Genomic DNA, 21,802 nt, shown 5'->3' on the forward strand with positions numbered 1-21,802 from the left:
CACGAAACTGTAAAACAGGACAAACAAGCCAACTGAAGCTTTTAAAGCGTCTTGCTGTTAATAAAACGAGTCACAAGAGACCAACAAATATCAGACCAGCCGACGCAGAAATACACATAAATAAAAGAACAAAGACGTGAAGTGAACTTCCCAAATAAGACAATTAAATATCTTCATGAAACCAACTCTTCTCATGTTGTTTAAGAAATAGGTTTGAATATAATTATTTTGTAAAACAAAACTGATGGAGCAGGTTTATAATACAGTGGTGGATTCAGAAGTTAAAACAGCGTTTTGCAAACAAATCTTTTGAGCAAACCTTTTGGGTCGATGTGTGAACTTGATTTTTATTGATGATTGGTCTTTGTGGTGAACACTCAGCACCTCGTGACGCTGCCGGCCTTTGAAGCGTAGTGTAACACGTCGCGCTTCCATTAAAACAAAACCGCTTTGTTTGACTACAGGCCCAGGGGTCTACAGTCGTGCTCGAGCACAGACACTAACATGCAAGAAAAACGTTACGTGACGAACAACAGTAGAAAATGCAGCAAAAAGAAAGACAGCTCTGTGTGCATGAAGAGATAAAAATGTAAGTGATAAAGTGAAACATTTAGTAACTGATTTACTAAAGTAATTTATCTTAAGATATTAAAGACAAAGTAAAAGAAAGGATTCCCACCTGTTGTGAAGAAACTATTCACAGGGTAAGCAGGAGTTAGGTTAAGCAGGTGCTTTGATATGTGTGTAATATATTCGAGTAAGATAGGATGAGAGCTGCTCCTCTTAAACCTCCAGCAGGTGCAGTGAGGTAAAGTATTGATTTGGCGGAGAGTGTTCAAAGTCAAAGTTAAGGTGCTTCAGCGGTAATGTTTCCCAGCCGGCGAGCTGCAGCAGCACTATTCACACTGAGTGATTTCACACATTTAGCACCTCCTAACGTGGAGATGTAATCGTTTAGCTGACCCGACTCTCACCCTCAGTTCCCTCCGGTGAGCAAGGCAGATAGAACAAGCTTCAGACTGTTCGGGTCAAACACTCCGGAGCGTCTGAGTCTGATGGAAAACTGGAGACTACTGAAAAGTGTGACGCAGCAGGATTCCTGGATAACGTTAACGTGTGTCATTTAGGCTGCTGGGGGCCTCTCAATGGAGAAACAAAACAGAACCGTAGAAGTAGCATGGGATCGTGGGAGTTTGTTTTTCATTCATTGGATGTGACTCAGGTAGAAATCTTATTCACGGATGAGGATATTTTTGGACGTATCATCTACCCCAAAAATAAGAAACACAATTCCTGTAGATATCAGAGGAAGCCGCTCACTCAACAGTTTTATTAACCTTATAGTGTGCATTCCATGTATTTTATTTTGATCATATTTTTATCAAATGGGTTTTAATTTTCCATCTTATGTTGTGTGTTCTATTTTCATCTTGATTTTAGTTTTTTCACTGATGTAATTACTTTTGTCTTACTTGTTATTATCATGGCGCTCTTTTATAGTCCTGATAGTGAAGCACTTTGAGCAGCACTGCAGACAGATTAACAAATTAAGAAACATAACCTTCAATACAAGATCAAATATCTCTGAGTATAAACATTATTTTAAATACTAGGTTCATTCACATAACTTTGTAATGTGGACATTTTACATTATATTGTCATGTAGCAGGCCTACATGGTAGTGCAGTGGTGCTAACAAAGTATGCACGATATTATCTGCACGTTATCGGTAGAAAAATGACATATATGCCGATACCGATAACGTGCAGATAATTATTTTTTCCGCCGATAAAACGCTTTCATTCTGCTTACATGCCCAATGATTCCCTAAAAAGCTTGACTTAATGCTGCAACATTAACTCTGCACATGCGCAAGTCCTCAACAATATACAAATAAAGACTAAACAGTCACAGAAACTCGAGCCGATGAACAGAAGTTAAACAACTTTCACAACTCTTAACTAGCTAACAGTTAGCTCACATTCTCGTCATTTTATCCACTTTACCCAATTTACCACACTCGCAGCCAAAGCCAACACAACAGAGAGTAACATAAACATCAGTGCAAAACTAACTCACATATTCATGGACGCACACGCGATAAAAAGAGTCTGTCAGGGATCACTGATGTCTCCGAAGTTGGTGCAGTAAACAAGTCCGGGCATGAAACGTGATCAGACGTGACTTTTTGTCTATACAATAAGAGTAGGCATGATGTCAACTCCACTACAGGGGAGACTTGATGTTCTCCACAGTGAGGTGGGAAAAAGCATGTGCCTAATCAGCAAAAAGGGTCGGAAAATATTGCCCTATCAGATATCGGCAAAAAACCCAATATCGTGCATCCCTAGTTCTATTTCTAACCCTAACCCTGTCACCTCACAGCTAGAAGGTTCCTGGTTTGAATCCCGGTTCAGACGTAGTGGGTCTTTCATGTCTGCATGTTCTCCCCGTGCATGCGTGGTTTCCCTCCGGGTACTCCGGCTTCCTCCCACAGTCCAAACACATGCTCGTTAGGTTCATTGGTGACTCTAGATTGCCCGAAGGTGTGAGTGTGAGCATGATAGGTTGTCTGTCTCTGTGTGTCAGCCCTGTGATTGACAGGTGACCTGTCCAGGTGTAACCCCGCCTCACGCCCTATGACAGCTGGGATAGGCTCCAGCCCCCCGCGACCCTGAACATGATAAGCAGTATAGATAATGGATGGATGGATGCTATTTTACTTTGTCCCTCATGTTTAACTTTACTTCCTTTGTTTCTTTTCCCGCCTTTGTCATTGTGTGCCCCACCCTTATTGTTTTCACCTGTGTTAGATTAGTCTCACCTGTACCTGGATATCCCCAGTCTATAGTCTTTGTCTTCCCCTGTTTCTTTGCCAGTTTGTTCCGTCTACCCTGCTCTTTGGGTGGATGTTTCCTAGTGGCTCTACTGTGTTTGCACTTTTTGTAAAAGCACCTTGTTTTTCTTTGTATATTGATTTCCTCAGACTTTGTATAGTAAGCCTTTTGTTTTGCTCTTTATTACATTTATTTTGATAGCCTGCATCTGGGTCCTCTCCCTTTGTGACTTTACCTAAAGCAATAAATACACTTTATGAGACGTAAGGAAGAAAGCCAAAAGCTCTGCCGTATAGTATAAAGTAGAATTTAGACAGCCTTTTCAACTCAAAATGCCATATTGGCTCTGTAAGTGTGGAAAGAGGCCGCTCTTGAAATAGCACACAGCTAACACATCTGACACTATAGTGGAAAAATGGCACAGTGGTAGCGAACACGACTGAGCAGCATGTCAGATTATACTGTACCGAAGATCTGACAGGCTGGAATTACAACCACAGTCAACTGCCAGATCACATCACCATCATTTCAAAGAATACAATCTGATGTTGCTAGAAAAGAGCAACTTTAACCACAGTCTGCTTCCAGGAGCCTCATACTGCTCTTACAATAGCTTATGCTGTGTGTACAATAGCTCCATACACACAGTGTAATGTGTGTTTGTATGTGTGAATTTGTCCACCGTTGTTTTTTCTGTTCATTACGGGCAGCAGCATCTAGCTGATAGTGTCTCCATCAGCCCTGACACACATCATTGGCTGTGCGCTGAGCTGTGAGGAGCTCAATAGAGCCAACACCATTACACACTGCATCAATAATGACGGGAACCCAGATAGAGTGATTCTCTAACACAGGAAGAGACCCCAACCAAAAAACAACCTGAGCGAAGGATCCAAGACGTCATCTGGACCACAGTAAGGAACATTCTGATTATAAACAAACACGTGTGGTAGTTCAGTCCCCAACTTTAGCACGGACTAAAATATTTCAGTATTAGATGGCTACCCACGACATATTTACCTCACTAACTTCTCAAGGAAATCTTACCTAACCTAAAGTGCTTTAGTGCAAATGACTCTGGGTATGAGCCAGAAACAAACCATTGCAGGTGAACTGAACACAGATAGCCTATGGCAGTAATCATTACCAATTACTTTTTAAAGAAACATATTGCAAAACCAATTGCTTGTTTGAAAACGTAATTTCTGGAAGACATGTCCTCACTTTCCCTTAATAATCACGGTCCCCACAAAGATAGTAGAACAAGAACACACACACACAGCTCCCCTCAGTGTGATATGGATTTCCTCTGAAGTGTATTAGCTGTCAGACAGAAACATGAATCTGACAGAGGTGACTGTGCGGTTTAAACGAGCTAATCTTCCCGTTGGACATGCACGTCTACATCAAACACAACTTTACTCTCATCCATAGATCAAGCTGCTGTTCACCGAGAACATAAGAAAGATTAGGCACATAAATCTGCTTCTTTTTCACATATAGATGAATCTCAATGAGACTCAAGATGAAGTACGGCAGTTCAGCTCCTGTTGTCTGATGCTTTTTGAGTTTGACCTTGATAGTGAGGACAGTTTGATACATTTAGGATATTTTGGGACATTTTCACTTCTTCCAAAAGCTGTTTGAGGGTTATTTTATCAGGCAGCCGCACACATGGAATGATTTTAATAAACAAAAGGAGCAGCCACAGAGAGAGAAATACCCCCAAGTCTTTATGTGTGAACTGTGGCTAAACTTGGAGAAAAGAGGGCGAGACGGAGCGTCATGCAATCTCATGATTCACCTTCTGTTGTATTTGTCAGGCCTTTCTTTTAGATCCTTAATCCTGAGCACTACTGAAAAAACCGTACATGGAGATGTTTAGCCAGTCTAGTTGAATAATTATGTAACTGTGAATTGTTAACAAAATAGTGTCTTAAAAAAACTGTGTTATTAAATAACAATTTAAAGACAAATGTACAGACTTGAATAATGTCTATGTTGAAAATAGTTAACTGCAAAGAAAAATGTAGCCAATCTAATAAACTGTTTTTGCAGCCGTAATATTCTTTGGAGATAGTTGGATAGGTACTTGCCCATAATATTACAGTATGATAAATATGGATAAATTAAACTATAATGTAAAAAAACAAAACAAGTGTTGTTTCCATTCCATTTCTTTTGATTTGAACAAAGTCTTAATTTATGCAGAATTCATAGTAGTGTAGTCCTGCTTGAGTTAGTCAACAACCAAACAGCTATGTGCAACAGATAGAGTTGGGTAGAATAGAATAGATGTTTATTGCCATCTGCACAGGTACAGGCAGTACAGGTACATTAGATTTTTGTTTGCATTGCTCCTGGTCAGCTTTATAAAATATAAAATAGAGGGGCATCAGAATTATTAAACTTAAGGAAAATAAAATGTATACACAATATAAGAAAATACACACTTTCTAAAAAATATAAAACTTTAAACTTTACACGTCTGTTATTGGACATGACATTTTTGCATGTGTTATTGCACTTTCCATTGATGCACTATTTTTGCACATTGTTATTGCACTATGAGATATTCACTGTCCATCGAGTAGGTCAGGTTGGGATGTAGTAGTTTCCTGTTAATGTCCTGTGCTAGAAGTGACAGCGGCTGGAAAGAAGCTGTTGTGGAGGACTATCTGAAATCTGACTGTGTTATATCTAAGCCACAGTAAAAGTCAGTGTAAATCCATCCTGTGCTGAAGCAGCACATAAAAGAACATGGTTTCACAATCACATGTTAAAGCGTCTTTATACTTTGTTCCACAGACTCCTGACTATGTTTTGTAAGTAAAGCAGGATGTTTTCAGGGATAGTCGACGGTTTGTCAATGAGAGCCTCCAGCTTCAAAAGAGTGTGTGTGTGTAATAAATACTTTGATGCCTGAGTGGATTAAGGAAAGTTTAGCAGGTACAACATTAATGTCTCTGATCTCTTTTGGTCTGTCAGTGTAATTTCCCAAGTGCATATGTTTCAGAGTTGCTGATATAGAAAATGCAGCTCAGCTTAGTTTAATCGCCTGCACACGAGAAAATGTCCTCCTGCATGGAGACAGGCATCAGGTATGTTTCCTGCAGATATGCAGGAGTGTTTGAGTGAGTCAGGGCTGCTTTACATTTTCCACCTGCAGTTTCTGAATGAATATTTATATTGGTAGGATTTTACTGTAAAACCTCTACATATTTGAATATTTTGTTTCATACAAGCTGATACATACAAGGCATTACTTGAGGTTATGGTTGAAGCTATAGTAAGACATAAAGGTCATGATCTACGTTTTTCCCTGGAATAAAGGGACCTGAAATACAGACTTTATTTAAAAACTTACAGGAGATATTTGGTGATTGATTCATTACATTTTAGTAATCAAATTTATTGAGGTGACCAAAACCAACAATTTGTTGCTTATCTCTTGTTGGTACTTTTAATGACCTCAGTATTTTAAAATCCTGTTAATGGCTGTTTGTATCAGAAAACAGGCTTTTTCTGAAGTGTTCCGTACCAAAAATCTCTTAAGGTAGAGATAATTCTGGCTTTTACTCATGCATGCAAAAATAACTTTACAACTGACCCTGTGCAGGAAGCATTCAAGCCAAAAACAAACCTCTTGTTAGTATTAAAGGTTCATCTGCCTTGAAACAGGCTGCAATGGTTACAATGTAATCCTTGAGAGCAAATGACCCTAATCATAGTACGGCCACTAAAAGTGATTGTTTATCCACTGATAGGCACAGATTGTTTTTCCAAATGTCTGACAACATTATGTTAGATGTTACAGCCTGTTTCATGACTGGAACATTTCCAAAACTGATTGAATTCACTAGTAATTTACACTCATTACTGATGCACAGAATGAATCAAACAGAGTGAAACTAAAGACAGACACTCTGCTGTGTTAAATGTTTCATTTCACTGCAGCTCATAAAGACAGAACTGGTTCAGGAACATAATAAGGTACGACAGCATTAAATCTGTATCCAAAAGCTTGAAATCATCCAAAAAGGCCATGAAAGTCAGGGGAAACTGCTATCGAGAAATACTGATGTAATAAAAAGAACTCTGTCTCAATCTAGTGGCTTTGAGGTTGTACTACATGCTGAATATAATAGACTGGTGAAAAGCCCCTCACCTTTTAAGGAAAATGAGAAATTGAGATGGTGCTGCACTTAAAACATAATGTCTCTAATTGTACATTTACACATTGGAAACAGACAACTGAACCTGTTACCACACTGCAATCTGTGTGTGTGTGTTCTTGTTCTTCTATCTTTGTGAGGACCAACCTGAGTTTCGACCTTACAGGTGAGGACAGTCTTGAAAAGTGAGGACATCTCTGGTCTAGGGGTTTTAGGGGTTAATTTATGGTGAATGTCTGAAAAAGATCCAGACCGGGATTTGGGGGTAGGTCCCTTGTCACTTTTTCCCCCTATTTAACTTCTGTCTTATTCTGTTGTATTGTAATTTGAATGTATTGTAAATTAAAGTTACTTTGACAATTAATGACCCTGAACTGCACTGACATGCTTGATTTCTGACTATTCTATCCCACTCTAGTCCAACGAGATGTAATTTTGTTTAGTCAGAGGATATATTTCATGTAATCATAGTTAAGTGCAATTGAATTTAATGTTTTTATATATCCAGATTAGGATTAAGATTTTGACCTAAACCAGTTCTCAATTTCTGGTAGATCACCTGTTCCAGTCTTCTTCTATCCTATGGTGGAAACAATTAGTAAATCTTAGGCTCTGATCCAACGCCTAATCCTGTAGCCTGATCTCACCAAAAATAGACTGCATTGTCCGTCAGTGCAACAGCTTATTAAAAGCATTTGTAATTATGCAGGGACCACTAAAGGCCATATTAGTTATTGCAGGAGAAAAGGTAGCGGTCGGGTGACATGGTATAAAACACCATAAAGTTTGTTCCTAGAGGGGATCGGGGGCAATGGATGCATCAAATAAACACTTTCACCAAAGAGACCTTGGTTACAGTCGAATGCAAAACTAAAAGTCATCACTGACTTCTTTAAACTTGTGTGCTTTGTGGCACTGACGTAAGTTAAGCAAAGTAACTCAGGTGAGTGTTTTATCCAAGGCAAGAGGGGTATTTTTTTTTTTGACTGAAGCCAAAACATTTTTATCTCATCTTAAAGTCTTTTTAACACCTAAAGCCAATCAAACCATTTCATCATTAACTTGGTGTTCCATGCATTTGTCCTCCACAATCTTATTTAAATGCTTCTTTGGGCAGTTTTAAAGGGTAAAAAAAATATCTTTGTGGCAGTACAAGACTTCATGTTTTGTAAAGACAAAGTCAGCCTTCTAACCAGCTTCCCTTTGTGTTTGAAGGTTTCAGGCTGGATAGGCCTTTGCAAAGGGAGACACTAGCTGATTTATTTGTTGCCCACCTTACAAAAATGTCTAAGTTTTCAGAAGTGTGGACAATATTGTGATGAAATATTTCTTAAACAAACCAAACAAATGTAACGCACACATTTAAAATGGTCAAAAAATCCCTTTATTTTTGTGGCATTGATACCAACAAAGCTTTGGTTTTGTGATTTTACATAAGCCAAATACATTCTTGACACTTTTGACAGAAATCACAGGGTTATTTTGTTCTTCAGTGAGGCCTTTTATTCCTCCTACTAGGTCTGAACTGAATGTTCATGTAAACTATCAAACTGTTAAATACAGTCAGTTTTTTTGTCTGTCCTCATCTGGTACCTTTGAATTTGGAGAAATGACAATGACGGCTGCACCAGTAAGGACAAACTACAGATTGTAACCTTTACAAAGGCACTGTATCACACACATTATTCCCAAATGACACCAAACAGACACAAACACCCTCTGCACATCCCAAACTTTAACTGGCACTCTTGCCATTCTTCTTCTTCTTCTTCTTTGGTGTTTGCTTCTTGGAAGACTCGCCATTGGAGGGGGCTGTCGTCTCAGGTGTGCTTTTGGAGGGTGGAACTGACTCTGACATGGTTGGTGCTTCCTCTGGTACTTGCACTGGTTCAGCTTGGACCTTCATGTCTTGCACTGGGACCACTGGTTTGATCTCAGCCTCTGTTGCTTCTGGTTTGGCTTCTGTTGGTGGACTGATCTTGACATTCTCAGGCTCTGATGTCAAAACTGGTTCAGCAGGCTGCTGCTGATCTGCTTTCACCGGTTGCACCTCGTTGTTGTTGATCTGGGTTTGAACTTTTTCTGCTTCTGGTTTTGCTTCGGTTGGCATCATTTCAGCAGTATTCTCGACCGTTGGTGGAACTTCTAATATGGGCACTGATGGCTTTGGAACCTCCTCAACCTCCACCGATTTGACTTCAACCACATGCTCAGGAACTGAAACCGTCTCCTCTTTGACCTGAGTTTTGGTGTTGAACTGGACAAAAGCAGAAGCCACCATGTCTTCTTCAGGTTCTAAGTCTTCTTCATCCTCTTTCTCCTTGTTGCTGGGTGCGGCCCACAGGGAGGCTGCAAACTCCCTTAACTTGGCCTGCTCCTCCCTCAGACGGGTCATATCCTCTGTTAAAATTGGGTCATCCTCCTGAATCTGCTGGAGCTCCTGGATCTCAACAGTGGTTAGCAGGGTAGATGTGTCAGCACTCTTAGGGTCAGTGGTGTCATCAGTGTTAGCGCTGCTGAAGACAATTGACGGAAGGTTGGAGTTAGCTTTGCGGATTTCCTTGATCTTGTCATAGAGGACTACCCTCTCTTCCTGTAGAGAACGACACAACTTCTCTAGCTTCTGAATCTTCAGGACAAACAGGTCGTACTCTTTGCTTTTCTCGGTTCTCTGTAACAGAAGGAGGAAGGATGGAATATCAGAATAATATGATTGTTGCTGTGGATACTTTGCAAGACTCAACAAGACTGTCAACAGGAATTTTACAACTACAAAGAGCGGCGACAACCTACCTCAGTCATCATGTCATTCAGAGCCTTGTTGCAGTTCTCAAACCTCGTTTTCCACAGATTTGACTCTTTATCCATTTTCTTCATCTTGTCTGACATCTGCAACAGGAAGAGTATAAAATGACAAGGCTGCACTGATAAGGACACAATCATTCTAAAAGGCTTGTTAATGATATAATAATACATATAATAATATGTTTTTAATAATTCATCAAATCTGTTTGAATTATTAACTAACTTTCACATATTCATTGTCCAACGTCTTACGGATGGATTCCTCAAACGGTACGTACAAAACTAAAAAGAGTATAAACAGTGGTCAACACCTACATTATCCATCTCCTTTTTGAAGCGGACGTAGATTTCGTTGCTTTTGGCCAGTGTCTCCTGGAACTCGTCAAACTTCTGACCGTAGAGAGTCAGCTGTGGAGAAACAAAAAGAAGAGTAAGAATGAACCACAGAAGGACGGGAAGGAAACATTCAAGTCATGCTGGTTTCTGTCTGGAATTCAACCAACATATATTGATTCCATAAAAAAATCCTATGAGATCACAAACCAGTAAATTCCCTGCAGTTACCGGGGATCATTTTAGAGGATCAGTGGAAAGAACATTTGCCTATTAGCTGTACTTGAGTGTGCTTGAGTAGGTACTCATACTTCAGAAGAAGAGTTCATTTGTAAAAACAGAACTGTTAATTTTTATAAAACTTATTTTTTTATTGTTTACTCCAGGTAATATAAATCAGACTGAAGTTGGGTGGCTTTGACTAAGTAGAAATGACATAACAAAGTAGAGGTGTCTTAAAAATATATATCATTATCATATCATATATCATTTTTTTTCCAGAATGGCGTTTATCTGTTTTTGCAAATGACTAATGAAAATACTCTACGATTCAAAAGGAATTATTGTACTTAACTAAATTCATGCTATACCTTTATTTACAAGTGACTTGTCAGGTTATAATTAATAAGAAAACCAGTCTCATTTATTATTATAGAAAATTGAGGTATCAGTTGTTGGAATTCATTATCTGCCTGGTAGTAAATGCTCAAACTTCACCAGCAACAACATTTAAGTGAACACATAAATGCATCAATAATATTAAACAAGTTTCTATGTGCATTAATGTATGATCTAAAATTCACTTCTGGTAATATTTATATGTAAATGGCCTTCTTTTTAAACACTGTTATTTAAGTTAAATGTTGAGAGCAGGACTTGCTGCTCTGAGTTGTTCCTGTAGCTGGATTCTAGAGGCCTACACTGATTAATTCTAATGTAATTATGTAAACTTAAACATTCATTTTAATTAGATGTACCTAATTATTCACATTATATATTAATATATTGTAATTTTATAAAAATGTTCTCAGAGCCGGCCCAGCAAACCCTGTCTCTGCTCTACATCTTGGGGGGAAAAATTGGTGTTGCCTAATGACTGGTCCTTACAGTGATAAATTACAAATTCACCAGTCATTAATTATACGCCAGTCACACTGCTGGAGGCAATCAATCTTTGAAACGTGCTAAGTTTTGCAGTTAGCATAACGAATTAGTGAGTTCACGTTCACCAGCCTTCAATCTAAACTCTCCAAACCACAGCAGCCATGACAGAAATGGACTTACACTAATATAAAGAGGAACACATGGTGGACATTTGCTGCTTGTTCGTTTTGAGTAGCATTAATTCTGTCTTGCTGCAGGACTGATTATAGGAGGCCACACCTTAAAGCACACCCTGCTCTATCTTCTGTTTTACTCTAAATATGCTGAACTGCAGAAGACTTGAAACTAAAGATTAAGACCATAAACAGACTTCTTTTTGTGGCCATCGACTCGCCCCCTGCTGGACATTAAACACAATAGGTTTGAGGCACTTCTGCGTTGGCTCCGGAAACAGAATCAGTCTGTGGGCTCACTTGACTCCCGAGTCTTTAGATCGAGAAATGACACCAACCCTGAGGCCAGACTTTTGGGTTCATGTGAAGTATGAATGAGTTAGGAGCTGTGTTCCTGTTTATGGATTTTTATTTTATTTATATTATTTTGGATGTGAGCAATGTGTGAGTTGGCTTTAAAAGTAAGTGTTCATTGTGATGTCTGTGATGAGTATTTATTGTTTTAAGAGAGAGATGGATAAAGAGGTATGAGGTGGTTTCATCAACACAAACAGAATTACATTTATCTGAATTGTATTAAGGTGAATTAAAAATATCTCAAATATTTAACATGAAATAAAATCTGTATGGCTAAGGGGGACACTTATAGTCAATACATGAAAAATTAGTATTGATCAATAACTCCATCAGCCTCTGGCAAATAAAGAGGATTCTATGTGTTGTTTTTAGCAGTTTTACTTGCAACTAAACATGTATACATGTTCAGGTTTCCAAAGTGTCATTCCAGTGTTTATCTAATATATTTATTTAGACTGAAGACTGATTCCTCCCAATTATTAGAAAACTCGCATCCTTTTTACGACCTCAGTTTCCCTGCTCCTGCCGCCAGGTGTGTGCTACCTGTCCTTGTTGTCAGCATGTTAGTTTTGTCAGTGAATATTCACCTGCGCCTGCATGACAGTCCCCTGCTCTCTGTATGTCTGAGCCTGCAGTTTCCACTCAGCAGCCTGAACCAGTAACTGGTTAGAAGAGAACAGACGGAGACACATTACAGACGATTCTTTACCTTCTTCTTCATGGCCAGCTCCTGCTCCTTCATAGCGAAGCATTTCTTTGTTTTGTCAATAGCCTCCCTAAGCAACTACGGCGACAGAGACAATACACAGTCAATCTGAGGGCCTTCATACATGAGGGTTAACCAACTTGTTTAGAATCAAGATGCTGTTAGCAGTTATTGATTAGCTTTACAACAATGGCTGTAGTTCTTTAAAGATTCAAAGTCAGGACACATTTATAAAACACGTTAAGACAGCAAATATGAAATAACAAAAATGTCACGTGAATAAAAACACATCAGAAATACTTCATTAGTATTACTGCATTAAGGCCGAACTTACACACTTTGTTTTATCCTCTCATAATCAGTTTTAGTTCTTATGTGTGCATCATAATACTGTTCAAATATAATTATAATGTCAACAGCTGTGATGGAAAAACATCTCTTACAGTAAATGCACCCTGAGTCAGTGTAGGACCCGGCTGAGAAACTGAACTATTATCACTACTAAAGTCAGAGTGTCTTTTCATCGGATGTCTGTTCAAACTCACATATTCCTTCTCTCTCTTGTGTCTCTCCTCGGCCTCGCTCAGCAGCGCGTTGGCCTGCTGCAGCTTGGCTTCAGTCAGTTTGTGCTGCAGGTCGCGCCGCTCGTTGATCTTCTCCAAACTCTGCAGAGACAAAGTGAATCTGTGACCGCTGCTTTCCTTCTAGATTCATCTGATGATCCTTTTCTCATATCTGAGTGATTGTTTGTTACACAAACACAAACAAGGTAAGTTTTCTCTCCTTAGTTGCTCCAGCTCGGCTAACATTTTGGATTCTGCGTCATGCTAGCATTAGCGAGGTTGGATGAGTTGTTTCCTCTGCCAGACGATGGCTTCTTAAAATGGTTTTACTTTACTCTGAGTTTTTAGTGGTTTTGTTTCAACTTTCACATTATTGCCTCGAACACTGGAAGTCTCTCGATCAGTGGAAACTCTAAAGAGGGTTATCTTGGCTTTATACATTGACCTTTGACCCCCCTCACCTCCTCCCTGATCTCGCACTGGTTCATCATGCTCTCCAGCTTCTCCGTCAGGTTGGTGTTTTCACGGCACAGTTTGTCGTTTCTGGTGCTGTGCTGCTCGATCTGAGCCTGGATTTCTGTCAGCATGTCCTGGAAGTGTCCGGTCATCTCCTTCCTGTTCTCCTCATCCTCCCTGCAGCGCTTCAGGGTCTGCTCCTGGTGGGGGGGGGGGGGGGGGGAGGTGGCAGGAGGAAGAAAAGAAAGGGAGGTTAAGTTGCGGCTTTGACTTTACCTTCCACCTCATTTTACAGTGTCAGATTGGCCTGCAGGATGTTTTCTCCTGAGTTATTTTTAGCTCACAGAAGCGTGTTGATCCTAAAAATGTAGACTAACACTGCAGCGCACGGAGCAGAGCAGCCCCCCCGCTGTGCCCACATACCCTCAGCACCGTGTAGTGTCCCTGCAGCTCTCTGCACAGAGCCTCCAGTTTGCTGCGAGCTGCGGCGCTGCTGCGACTCTCAGCCTGCAGCTGCTGCAGCACACACAGCTTCTTCTCGTCTACACGCCGCTGGGCTGCCTGCACGCGCACACACACACACACACACACACACACACACACACACACACAGGTGAGAGAGAAGAGGAAGGTGAGGAGCTTCATTTTCCTGTTTTATTATGCATGACAAACATTGTTTAACTGAAGGAGGGTGTTAAACATCGCCTGACAGTGAGTGAGGGGTTCTCTGCACAGAAAACACTGAAAAGTCTGAAAATAAAAGCTTCTCTCACCAGTTCGGCGTATTTCCTGACCAGTTCGTCCAGTTTCTTCTCTGGGGAGGAGAGCTTCTTCAGACCCTGCATGATGACAGACACCTCTGCAGACAGACGAAGGGCACCAGGAGAAACAGAGATCAGTCATCGTATATTAAAAATGTTTTCAATGTTTCAATAAATTGCTGCTCGTCGTACAGGAATAAATGTTTCCCTGTAGGACAGCTTTTCAAATGTTCAACTTTTGTACCTGTGAGAGACAGGATTCACCTTTAACCTCTGAACCAGGTGTTTTTTATTTCAGACAACTTTAGTGAAAAAGTTGCTTTTTTCAAACTCTGTTTAAAGTGATTGATACGGTTATGAAGCAACATTTGGACAAACTATTGAAAGCCCCACTGACTGCAACATAACATAAATAATATACAATCCAGTAGTATTATGGGATGTGAAAGGAGACTTGAGTTCCTATATTCTTCTTTATATTTATGTATGAATGTTTAGTTATAAATATAATTTGCATGGGGACAGGTATATCGCAGGTAAACCAACGCAACATAGCACAACGTTTATATACATATATAAGTGAATGTGTCCGTCCCTTGATGGGCTTTGAACATTCATAAAATAAGTACAAAACACAAACACGTTCATGAACACGTGTAGATATAGATGAGTTTCAGATCAGCACGTTTGATAGAACGATGGTAACATGTAGGATCATGCTGCCTCACCTGTCTCCATGGCAACTGTGATGTCTTCTTTCACCTCCTTCATCTTCTCCATCCCTGCCTCCACCACACTCTGAAACATTTGGAAACATCAGCACCTCGTGTTCGTTCCCTCAACCCTTTTTTTTATAAATACAATTTAGTTAGGAGTCACCTGACCCACCTGTTGGCTGGCTGCAGAGCCGTGGGCGCTGATGATGTCCTCCAGCCGCCTCCTGAACTCCTCCATGGGGTCGAAGTAGTCGGAGGAAGAGGAGGAGGAGGAGGCGCAGGCTGCAGGAGGAGCTGCCTCCTCACCTTCAGTGTTCTCAGGTGACACCACGTCAGGCTGGGGGGGCACCATCACCTTAGCTGCTTTCACAGACGTCTCCATCCTGAGTGCACTAGGGTTACAAAGAATATCTAAGTACAGTTGTTCCTCCGTCTGGTCAATCTGAACGTGTTAGTTTGCACATGAAGAGTTTTATAAGCTAACGGCTGCAGTTTGAAAGGAGAATAAAACCTCTCGCTGTTCCTCCTCTACTCCGCTACTCCAGGAGCCCCATTTGTCAATAGAGCTGTCAGTCATGAGGCCACGCCCCCTTTTTTATAGCATCAAATAACTAATTAAAAGTAAACTTGTGAGAAAAATGAACACTGTGACATAAATCAGCATGATAAGAACTAACTATAATGACAGAAACCATGTTGGAGAAAAATGTATTTGACGTGTATTTTGATTTTATAGTTTGACTCATGTCCCATCTGTTAACATGGAGGAGGCGGGCTTTATGAGCTATACTGCAGCCAGTCAGCAGGGGGCGACAGAGAGGGTTTGACACTATACTTTCCAGAACTCTTTTTATCCCAGTCAGGGGCATAAAACATCAGATCATCACATGAAACATCAGATCATCACATGAAACATCAGATCATCACATGAAACATCAGATCATCACATAAAACATCAGATCATCACATAAAACATGTCTTTCATGTTGTTATTGATCTGAAGCTCGTTGGTTGTTTCACACATTTAAGCAAAAACAGCATCTTTCTTTACCTGTGACTCTATCATCCACACAAGAGACAAATACAAAGACTTTATATACATTATTTATTATAAAACATTATGACTGGACCTTTATTGATAAGAGAAAGGCTGCTGTGTGGAATCAAGGTAAGTGAATAGTTTGTCAGTGGAACCTCGGGTACCAATGATCAGCACCTACATATTTCTCTCACATGTTAAACCATACATCTCAAAGATTTCTGAACCTGCAGAGGATGAATCTCATGGAGGGACATTACAGTCATTTAATTATCCAATCAAATTCATGCCCCAAGAAGATGAACCCTTTTAACGTCAGTTATCCAATCATCATTCCTCTTTACGCCTTTTTAAATCAGATTTTTTACACAGAGTGATGATTGTTGTTGACTTCTACAGGGAGTTTAGACAACTTGTTTTTCATGTGTGTGTGTGTGTGTGTGTGTGTGTGTGTGTGTGTGTGTGTGAGAATGTATCCAGTGAGTCAGTTTATCCTCACCAGATACAATAACGGTGGCAGCCGTCGTGTTGCGACAGCGCTGTGAGTTAAAATTAGCCGTCTGACACACACCAAACACACACTGGAGACCACACCTGTTGTACTGTCATCTATTCTGAGAGTTTCCAAATATGGTCACACTGCCGCACACACACACACACACACACACACATACACACACATACTTAATACACACAAATACTTCACACATGAGGGGAGTTTGTGTGTTTCTTTGTCTCTTTACCTGCGTCATGTCACACAACACCCCAACCCCCCTCAAACCTGCTGCAATAACCCCTCCCTGAGGAAAATCAGGCTCCGCCCACCAGGTTACGCAACCACAGAGCTGTCAGCCACATCAATATAAACAACTTGTAATATTTGCTTCCAAAGTAGCAAAATAATTTATAGCGAAGGAGAGCAAAAAAATCCAAACAGAGATGAACAGAATGAAGAAACACGAAGACTGTTTGTTTTAAAAAACTGTCAATTAAAGTGATTTTTACCACAAACGTCTAACAGCGAACAAAGGTCAAAGGTCACTAAATCTCCAAACGAACAATCGGAAGCTCAAAAAGAAGAATAAAACGACACTCTGAACTTTAATTAGTTTCTCAGGCATAGAGCACATTTTCCTCTCAGCCTCCTGCCACTGATTTAAAGACATGGCCTTTATCTGCCGTTATTATCATTCTGCTCATAACACACAACAGTGTGACTGAAAGCTTTGCAGTGCTGAAGTGTGGACGGTGACTTCACAGAATATTCTCAGACCTACAGGCCCTGACAGTGACAAAGCAATGTCATGGCCGCCATTACAGGACTTTTCTATGTTCTTCTCAGGTGAGAATAAGATAAACATGAGTAGAGTAACATATGTAAGTATCCTAAAACCAACTAACATCCATTTAAGAGCCTTTAGGGAATAAAAACGTATTTTTGCAACCAAATTTACTCAAAGAAGAACCAAACAATGACGCGTCTATGATGTGATTTTTAGCTCCAACACGACACCGACACACTTTATGAAACAGGAGATATTTTTTTATAGAGGATGAGAATAAAAAAGAGTCTTACCAGGAGCCGCGGAGTGACAGAGAGGAGGTGAAGAAGAGACAGAGAGAGGCAGGGGAAGGAGAGAGCAGGCGGGGGAGGGCGAGGAGGAGGGTCCTGCTGACGGGGCGAACGACAGCTGACCCCCAAAATAACCCGAGCGGCTCAGCTAACAATCTGCAGAGAGAGCCACGTGAGTGTGTTTGTGCTCAGACTGAGTGTGTGTCCTGAGTGTGGATAAAGAAAGAGGAGAACTTTTTATAAGTGAGGTGTAACACAAACTCTCAGGCCTCATGTTATCTACACACATACCTGAAATGCTCACAAAGTTTATCTGAACTTTTGAACAGGACTGCAGCTAATGATTATTTACAGTCTGGATTAATAAAGTATTTGTAACAGTGATCAAGTATTTGGTTTGTTAGAACTCTGTGCTACAGGTCCTTAATGGTGTTTCTCAAAGTGACATTTTCTCTAATTTATTTCAAATAAATTCAAATCATTCAAAGAAAAACATCAAATCTTCACGTCTAAGAAACTGGAACCATGAAGGTTCATTAGTTAGTTTGCTTTTTAACACTTTTTAAACACTGAAGTCACAAAACAATGGAAACAAACCAGCTGATGAAGGCAGAGGTGGAGCAGCAGCTCCTGTTCTCTGTGAGGTAAAATTAGTTAGTGCGATGTAACAGCTGTGGTCCTGATCAAAGGCTCAGACTGTTATTCTAAGTGTGTGACAACATTATAGAAAGAGACGTTACATCGCTCTCTTCAAACACACCAGACTCCATTGAGAAAAACAACCGTTTTACCTCACAGAACACAGGAGTTACTGGTCTACTTCTGCCTTGATCGGTTGGTTTGATCATTTTTAAATTGTGATTTGAGAGTTTTAAGTATAATTCAGATCCCACAAAATATTTGTGTAACACATATTAATACATTAACAGTATCCAATCAACACAGCAGTAACTTCTGTTCCGCAAGTTCAAATCAGTGTTTTTCTGAATGGAGTCTGGTGTGTCTGCAGAGAGCGATGTAACGTCTGTGTGTGGTTAAAACAATCATCTTCCTCTGTAACAAAAAGGTCTATCTCTGTAGGGATCCTTTCTGTCATGTTGTCACACACTTAGAATAACAATCTGAGCCTGTCAGTGGAAACAACAAGAACTTTTAGTGGACGACCTTTGACCCATCAAGGATTATGTTGCAGACATTATAAATTGTAAAGTCTGTCCATGAACAAAATTCCTAAGAGCTGACGGCTTTCCTTTGATCCCATCATCTGTGTCACTTCCCCGCTCAGTGTCTTTAAAGCTTTAATCTTATTTAAAACACAAGGATCGATTTGACACACTGACGCATCAATGAAGACTGCAGGCTGAACAGAATCACTTAACTGAGCTGTTGGTCTGATTATAGACACTCTTCTCAGTTCTATATTAAGCAGTGAATAAAATAGTTCATCACACTACTTAAGCAACAGGCCTCAGACGGCCATGTTTTATTGAACCCCTAATATCTTAATCTTCACACCACACCTGATAACTCAGTGTGTTTATCTCATCACTTACTGCTGTAGCAGCCTCACATCTCAGCTGCACAGTGACATTAAATAAGTATCCTGTCCTAATCTCTTTGTTAAATGAATTTCTTACTTATGAAATATACACGTCATTTTTTTTATGAATGAAGAGAAACACGTCTGATTAAAGATGTGAGAGAACAAAAAGGATTTTATGACCTTTCGAATTGGAAGAAGTGTTTAACAGTGGCCAGCTGGTGGCAGCAGTGAGCCGTCTGTGTGCTCCAGCAGCTGATTCAAGCGCTGCAATGGACCCTGACACGTAGTGAGTGTGTGTGTGTGTGTGTGTGTGTGTGTGTATGTGTGTGTGTGTTTGTGAGAGAGAGCAAGAGAGAGAGAGCGAGAGAGAGAAGAATGACAAACACATTTATTTCCTCTTTTCTTTTAACGCTCATTTCAACGCACACACGTGTTCTTTCTGTCAGAGACATCATCAGTGTGCTGCTACGTTTGGTGACTCACACATTTATGGAAAAGAGAAAGGAACATACATTCAATTAAACTACTTTTATAAATAATAAATACATTGAAATAAATATATAAGAAAAAATATATAGTTGTGATTTTGTATACATGACACGTAACATACATACGAGTCCACATGCATACCTACATACGTGTACACACACATTCACAGGTGAGCAAGGCAGTAAAAATAACGATCAAAAAGTATGAAGTTGTTAGCGTACTAAAATATACACAGAGGGACATGAATAAACATACACACACACACACACACATATACACGAGGGATGCACCGATTGATAAAATCAGGGCCGATATTGATACCGATGTTCTTTGCAATAACTGTATTTTTGAAATTATTAATGCCCTCGTCTGGATAAGGAGCCAAAGTTAACTTTAATTTAAAGATAAATGTACTCAGGCCTTCATTGCACTCTTTGAGAGAGCATGAATTAAATCTTTCCCTGAACATGCCTGTTTTACAATCACCTGGTCACAGTAAGAACACGTTTCAGTGCTAACAGACGAACAAAAATCTTCCTGAAAACATGAACACTTTTCTGTTACAGTTAAATTTACTGCACAATTAAAGCAGTTGGCTGTGGCTCAGTGGTAGAGTCGGTCGTCTTTCAATCGGATTGTCGGAGGTTCGATCCCCAGCTCCCTCAGGCTACATGTCCAAGTGTCCTTGGGCAAGACACTGAACCCCAAATTGCTCCCGGTGGCATAGCCAACAGGTATGAATGTGATTGACAGTTGGGCACTTTACGTAGCAGCCTCTGCCATCAGTTTATGAATGTGTGAATGTGACATGTAGTGTTAAAGCAGCTTTGAGTGGTCGCAAAGACCAGAGAAGCGCTCTATAAGTACAGTCCATTTACCATCTACCAATAAAAACATCGCACCTCATTTGCCTTTGATATATCTATATATATATGAATGTATACTTACATGACAAAGACTTACAAAAACTGTCATGTCACTAACAACAACAATATTCAAAAGAATGGGATAAATAAGAAGCAGTGGAGTGAGTGTCTGGTTTTCCTGATGACTCAGAAATACAGGAAATATCATTGAAAAAAATTCACCGGAGTGGGGATTTAGCCTTTGGACTTGTTAAGCTGAATTAAAGATCTAATAAGATTAAAAACAGTGACAACAAACGGTGGCTGTCCTCTCTAATGGCCCCCCTCTGCTCTGACAGGAACCACTTGAGCTGAATGTTAAACCTTTGTAATAAAAGGCTAAGAGGTCCCTCGCCCCAAAACAATCAAAGACTCGATCACATCCTGTGCAGGTTTTTGAAGAATCCAAATAATGTTCGGATTTTAGAGGAAAACCGGCTGATGGCGATCCACAGGGAAGCTACCCGGGCCCCCTGATGTTCTCGGCTAAAAGCTGATTTTTCTGACAAATTGCATCGGTTTTGTCCAAACTAATTACAGCTTTGAGTAAAACATTAGCAAAAGGAAACAAATCAACTGTCTACCTTCCTTCCTTCCTTCACTTCCCCCTCCTCTCTTCTTCTGTCACTAATCTATCTGCTCTATCCCTCCCTTGCTACCTGTTCGCCTCTCCTCTTTCACTCGTCCTTCTGTCTCTTCCTTCCAGTCTTTTCCCTTTTTAATCCTTTTAATGTATTTTCTTTTAGTTACTGATTTCTCTATACTTCTGTCTTTTCTTTCCTACATCTCATTGCATTTTTCCTCCTCTGCCCTCTTACATCCGACAGGGTTCCCTATAAGACACATCCTCCTCCTCTTCTTCTCCTTCATCTCCCTCCTCCATTATCTTTTGTGTTTCATCCATAGGAGGGATAATAGAAGGGACTGTACTCTCTACAGACGAGCCTCTTTGTGAGGGCTGGATTTCTTCTTCTTCTGTAGCCGTGGGATACCACGGCGAAAAAGTGTCACAATTTTTCACCTCTCACTTCGAACACTGAAACTCCAGATGGGAAATGTGTGAAGATTCTTGTTCTAGGTCTTTTTTTTTTTCGGACTCTTGACTTTTCGGGGCTTTCTTGTTCACAAAAACAAAGTACTCATGATCAGCATGGCCAGACATGACCCGTCACTCAGACAAGATGCATGGGAGATAGAGTGGACGACAGACTCTTCTTTCTCTCTTCTACCTTTTGTTTTCATTGTGAATCCATCGTCCACTCTGCCT

The 21,802-nt window shown here is 40.2% G+C and overlaps 1 protein-coding gene across 2 annotated transcripts; it reads right to left on the reverse strand.

Moving 5' to 3' along the window:
* Positions 1–8,380: 8,380 nt before the first annotated feature.
* txlnba (taxilin beta a) lies at positions 8,381–17,682 on the reverse strand. Of its 2 annotated transcripts, none has more exons than XM_069657621.1 (11): positions 17,602–17,682; positions 15,159–15,378; positions 14,999–15,068; positions 14,283–14,368; positions 13,933–14,070; positions 13,515–13,709; positions 13,036–13,155; positions 12,372–12,446; positions 10,133–10,225; positions 9,806–9,901; positions 8,381–9,683 (listed from the first exon to the last, which is right to left on the reverse strand). In XM_069657621.1, the coding sequence occupies exons 2-11, from the start codon at positions 15,366–15,368 to the stop codon at positions 8,748–8,750; spliced, it is 2,019 nt and encodes a 672-aa protein (XP_069513722.1). In that variant the 5' UTR covers positions 15,369–15,378; positions 17,602–17,682; the 3' UTR covers positions 8,381–8,747. The 2 variants fall into 2 exon arrangements, with proteins under 2 accessions (XP_069513722.1, XP_069513721.1); XM_069657620.1 differs by lacking the exon at positions 12,372–12,446 and adding an exon at positions 12,494–12,568.
* Positions 17,683–21,802: the final 4,120 nt, after the last annotated feature.

This window comes from Semicossyphus pulcher, unplaced genomic scaffold (assembly GCF_022749685.1).
Source record: "Semicossyphus pulcher isolate SPU_LCO1_2020_fin unplaced genomic scaffold, fSemPul1.0.p SCAF_11, whole genome shotgun sequence".
NCBI classification, from domain to species: Eukaryota; Metazoa; Chordata; class Actinopteri; order Labriformes; family Labridae; genus Semicossyphus; species Semicossyphus pulcher.

Bases quoted from the DNA above. Each gene is read 5' to 3' on its own strand.
- txlnba (XM_069657621.1), bottom strand. From the start codon at position 15,368: ATGGAGACGTCTGTGAAAGCAGCTAAGGTGATGGTGCCCCCCCAGCCT. The intron at 15,069-15,158 runs GTGGGTCAGGTG...CAAATGTTTCAG, and splicing joins GCTCTGCAGCCAGCCAACAG to AGTGTGGTGGAGGCAGGGAT. The intron at 12,447-13,035 runs GTGAGTTTGAAC...TCTTCTAACCAG, and splicing joins ACAAGAGAGAGAAGGAATAT to TTACTGGTTCAGGCTGCTGA.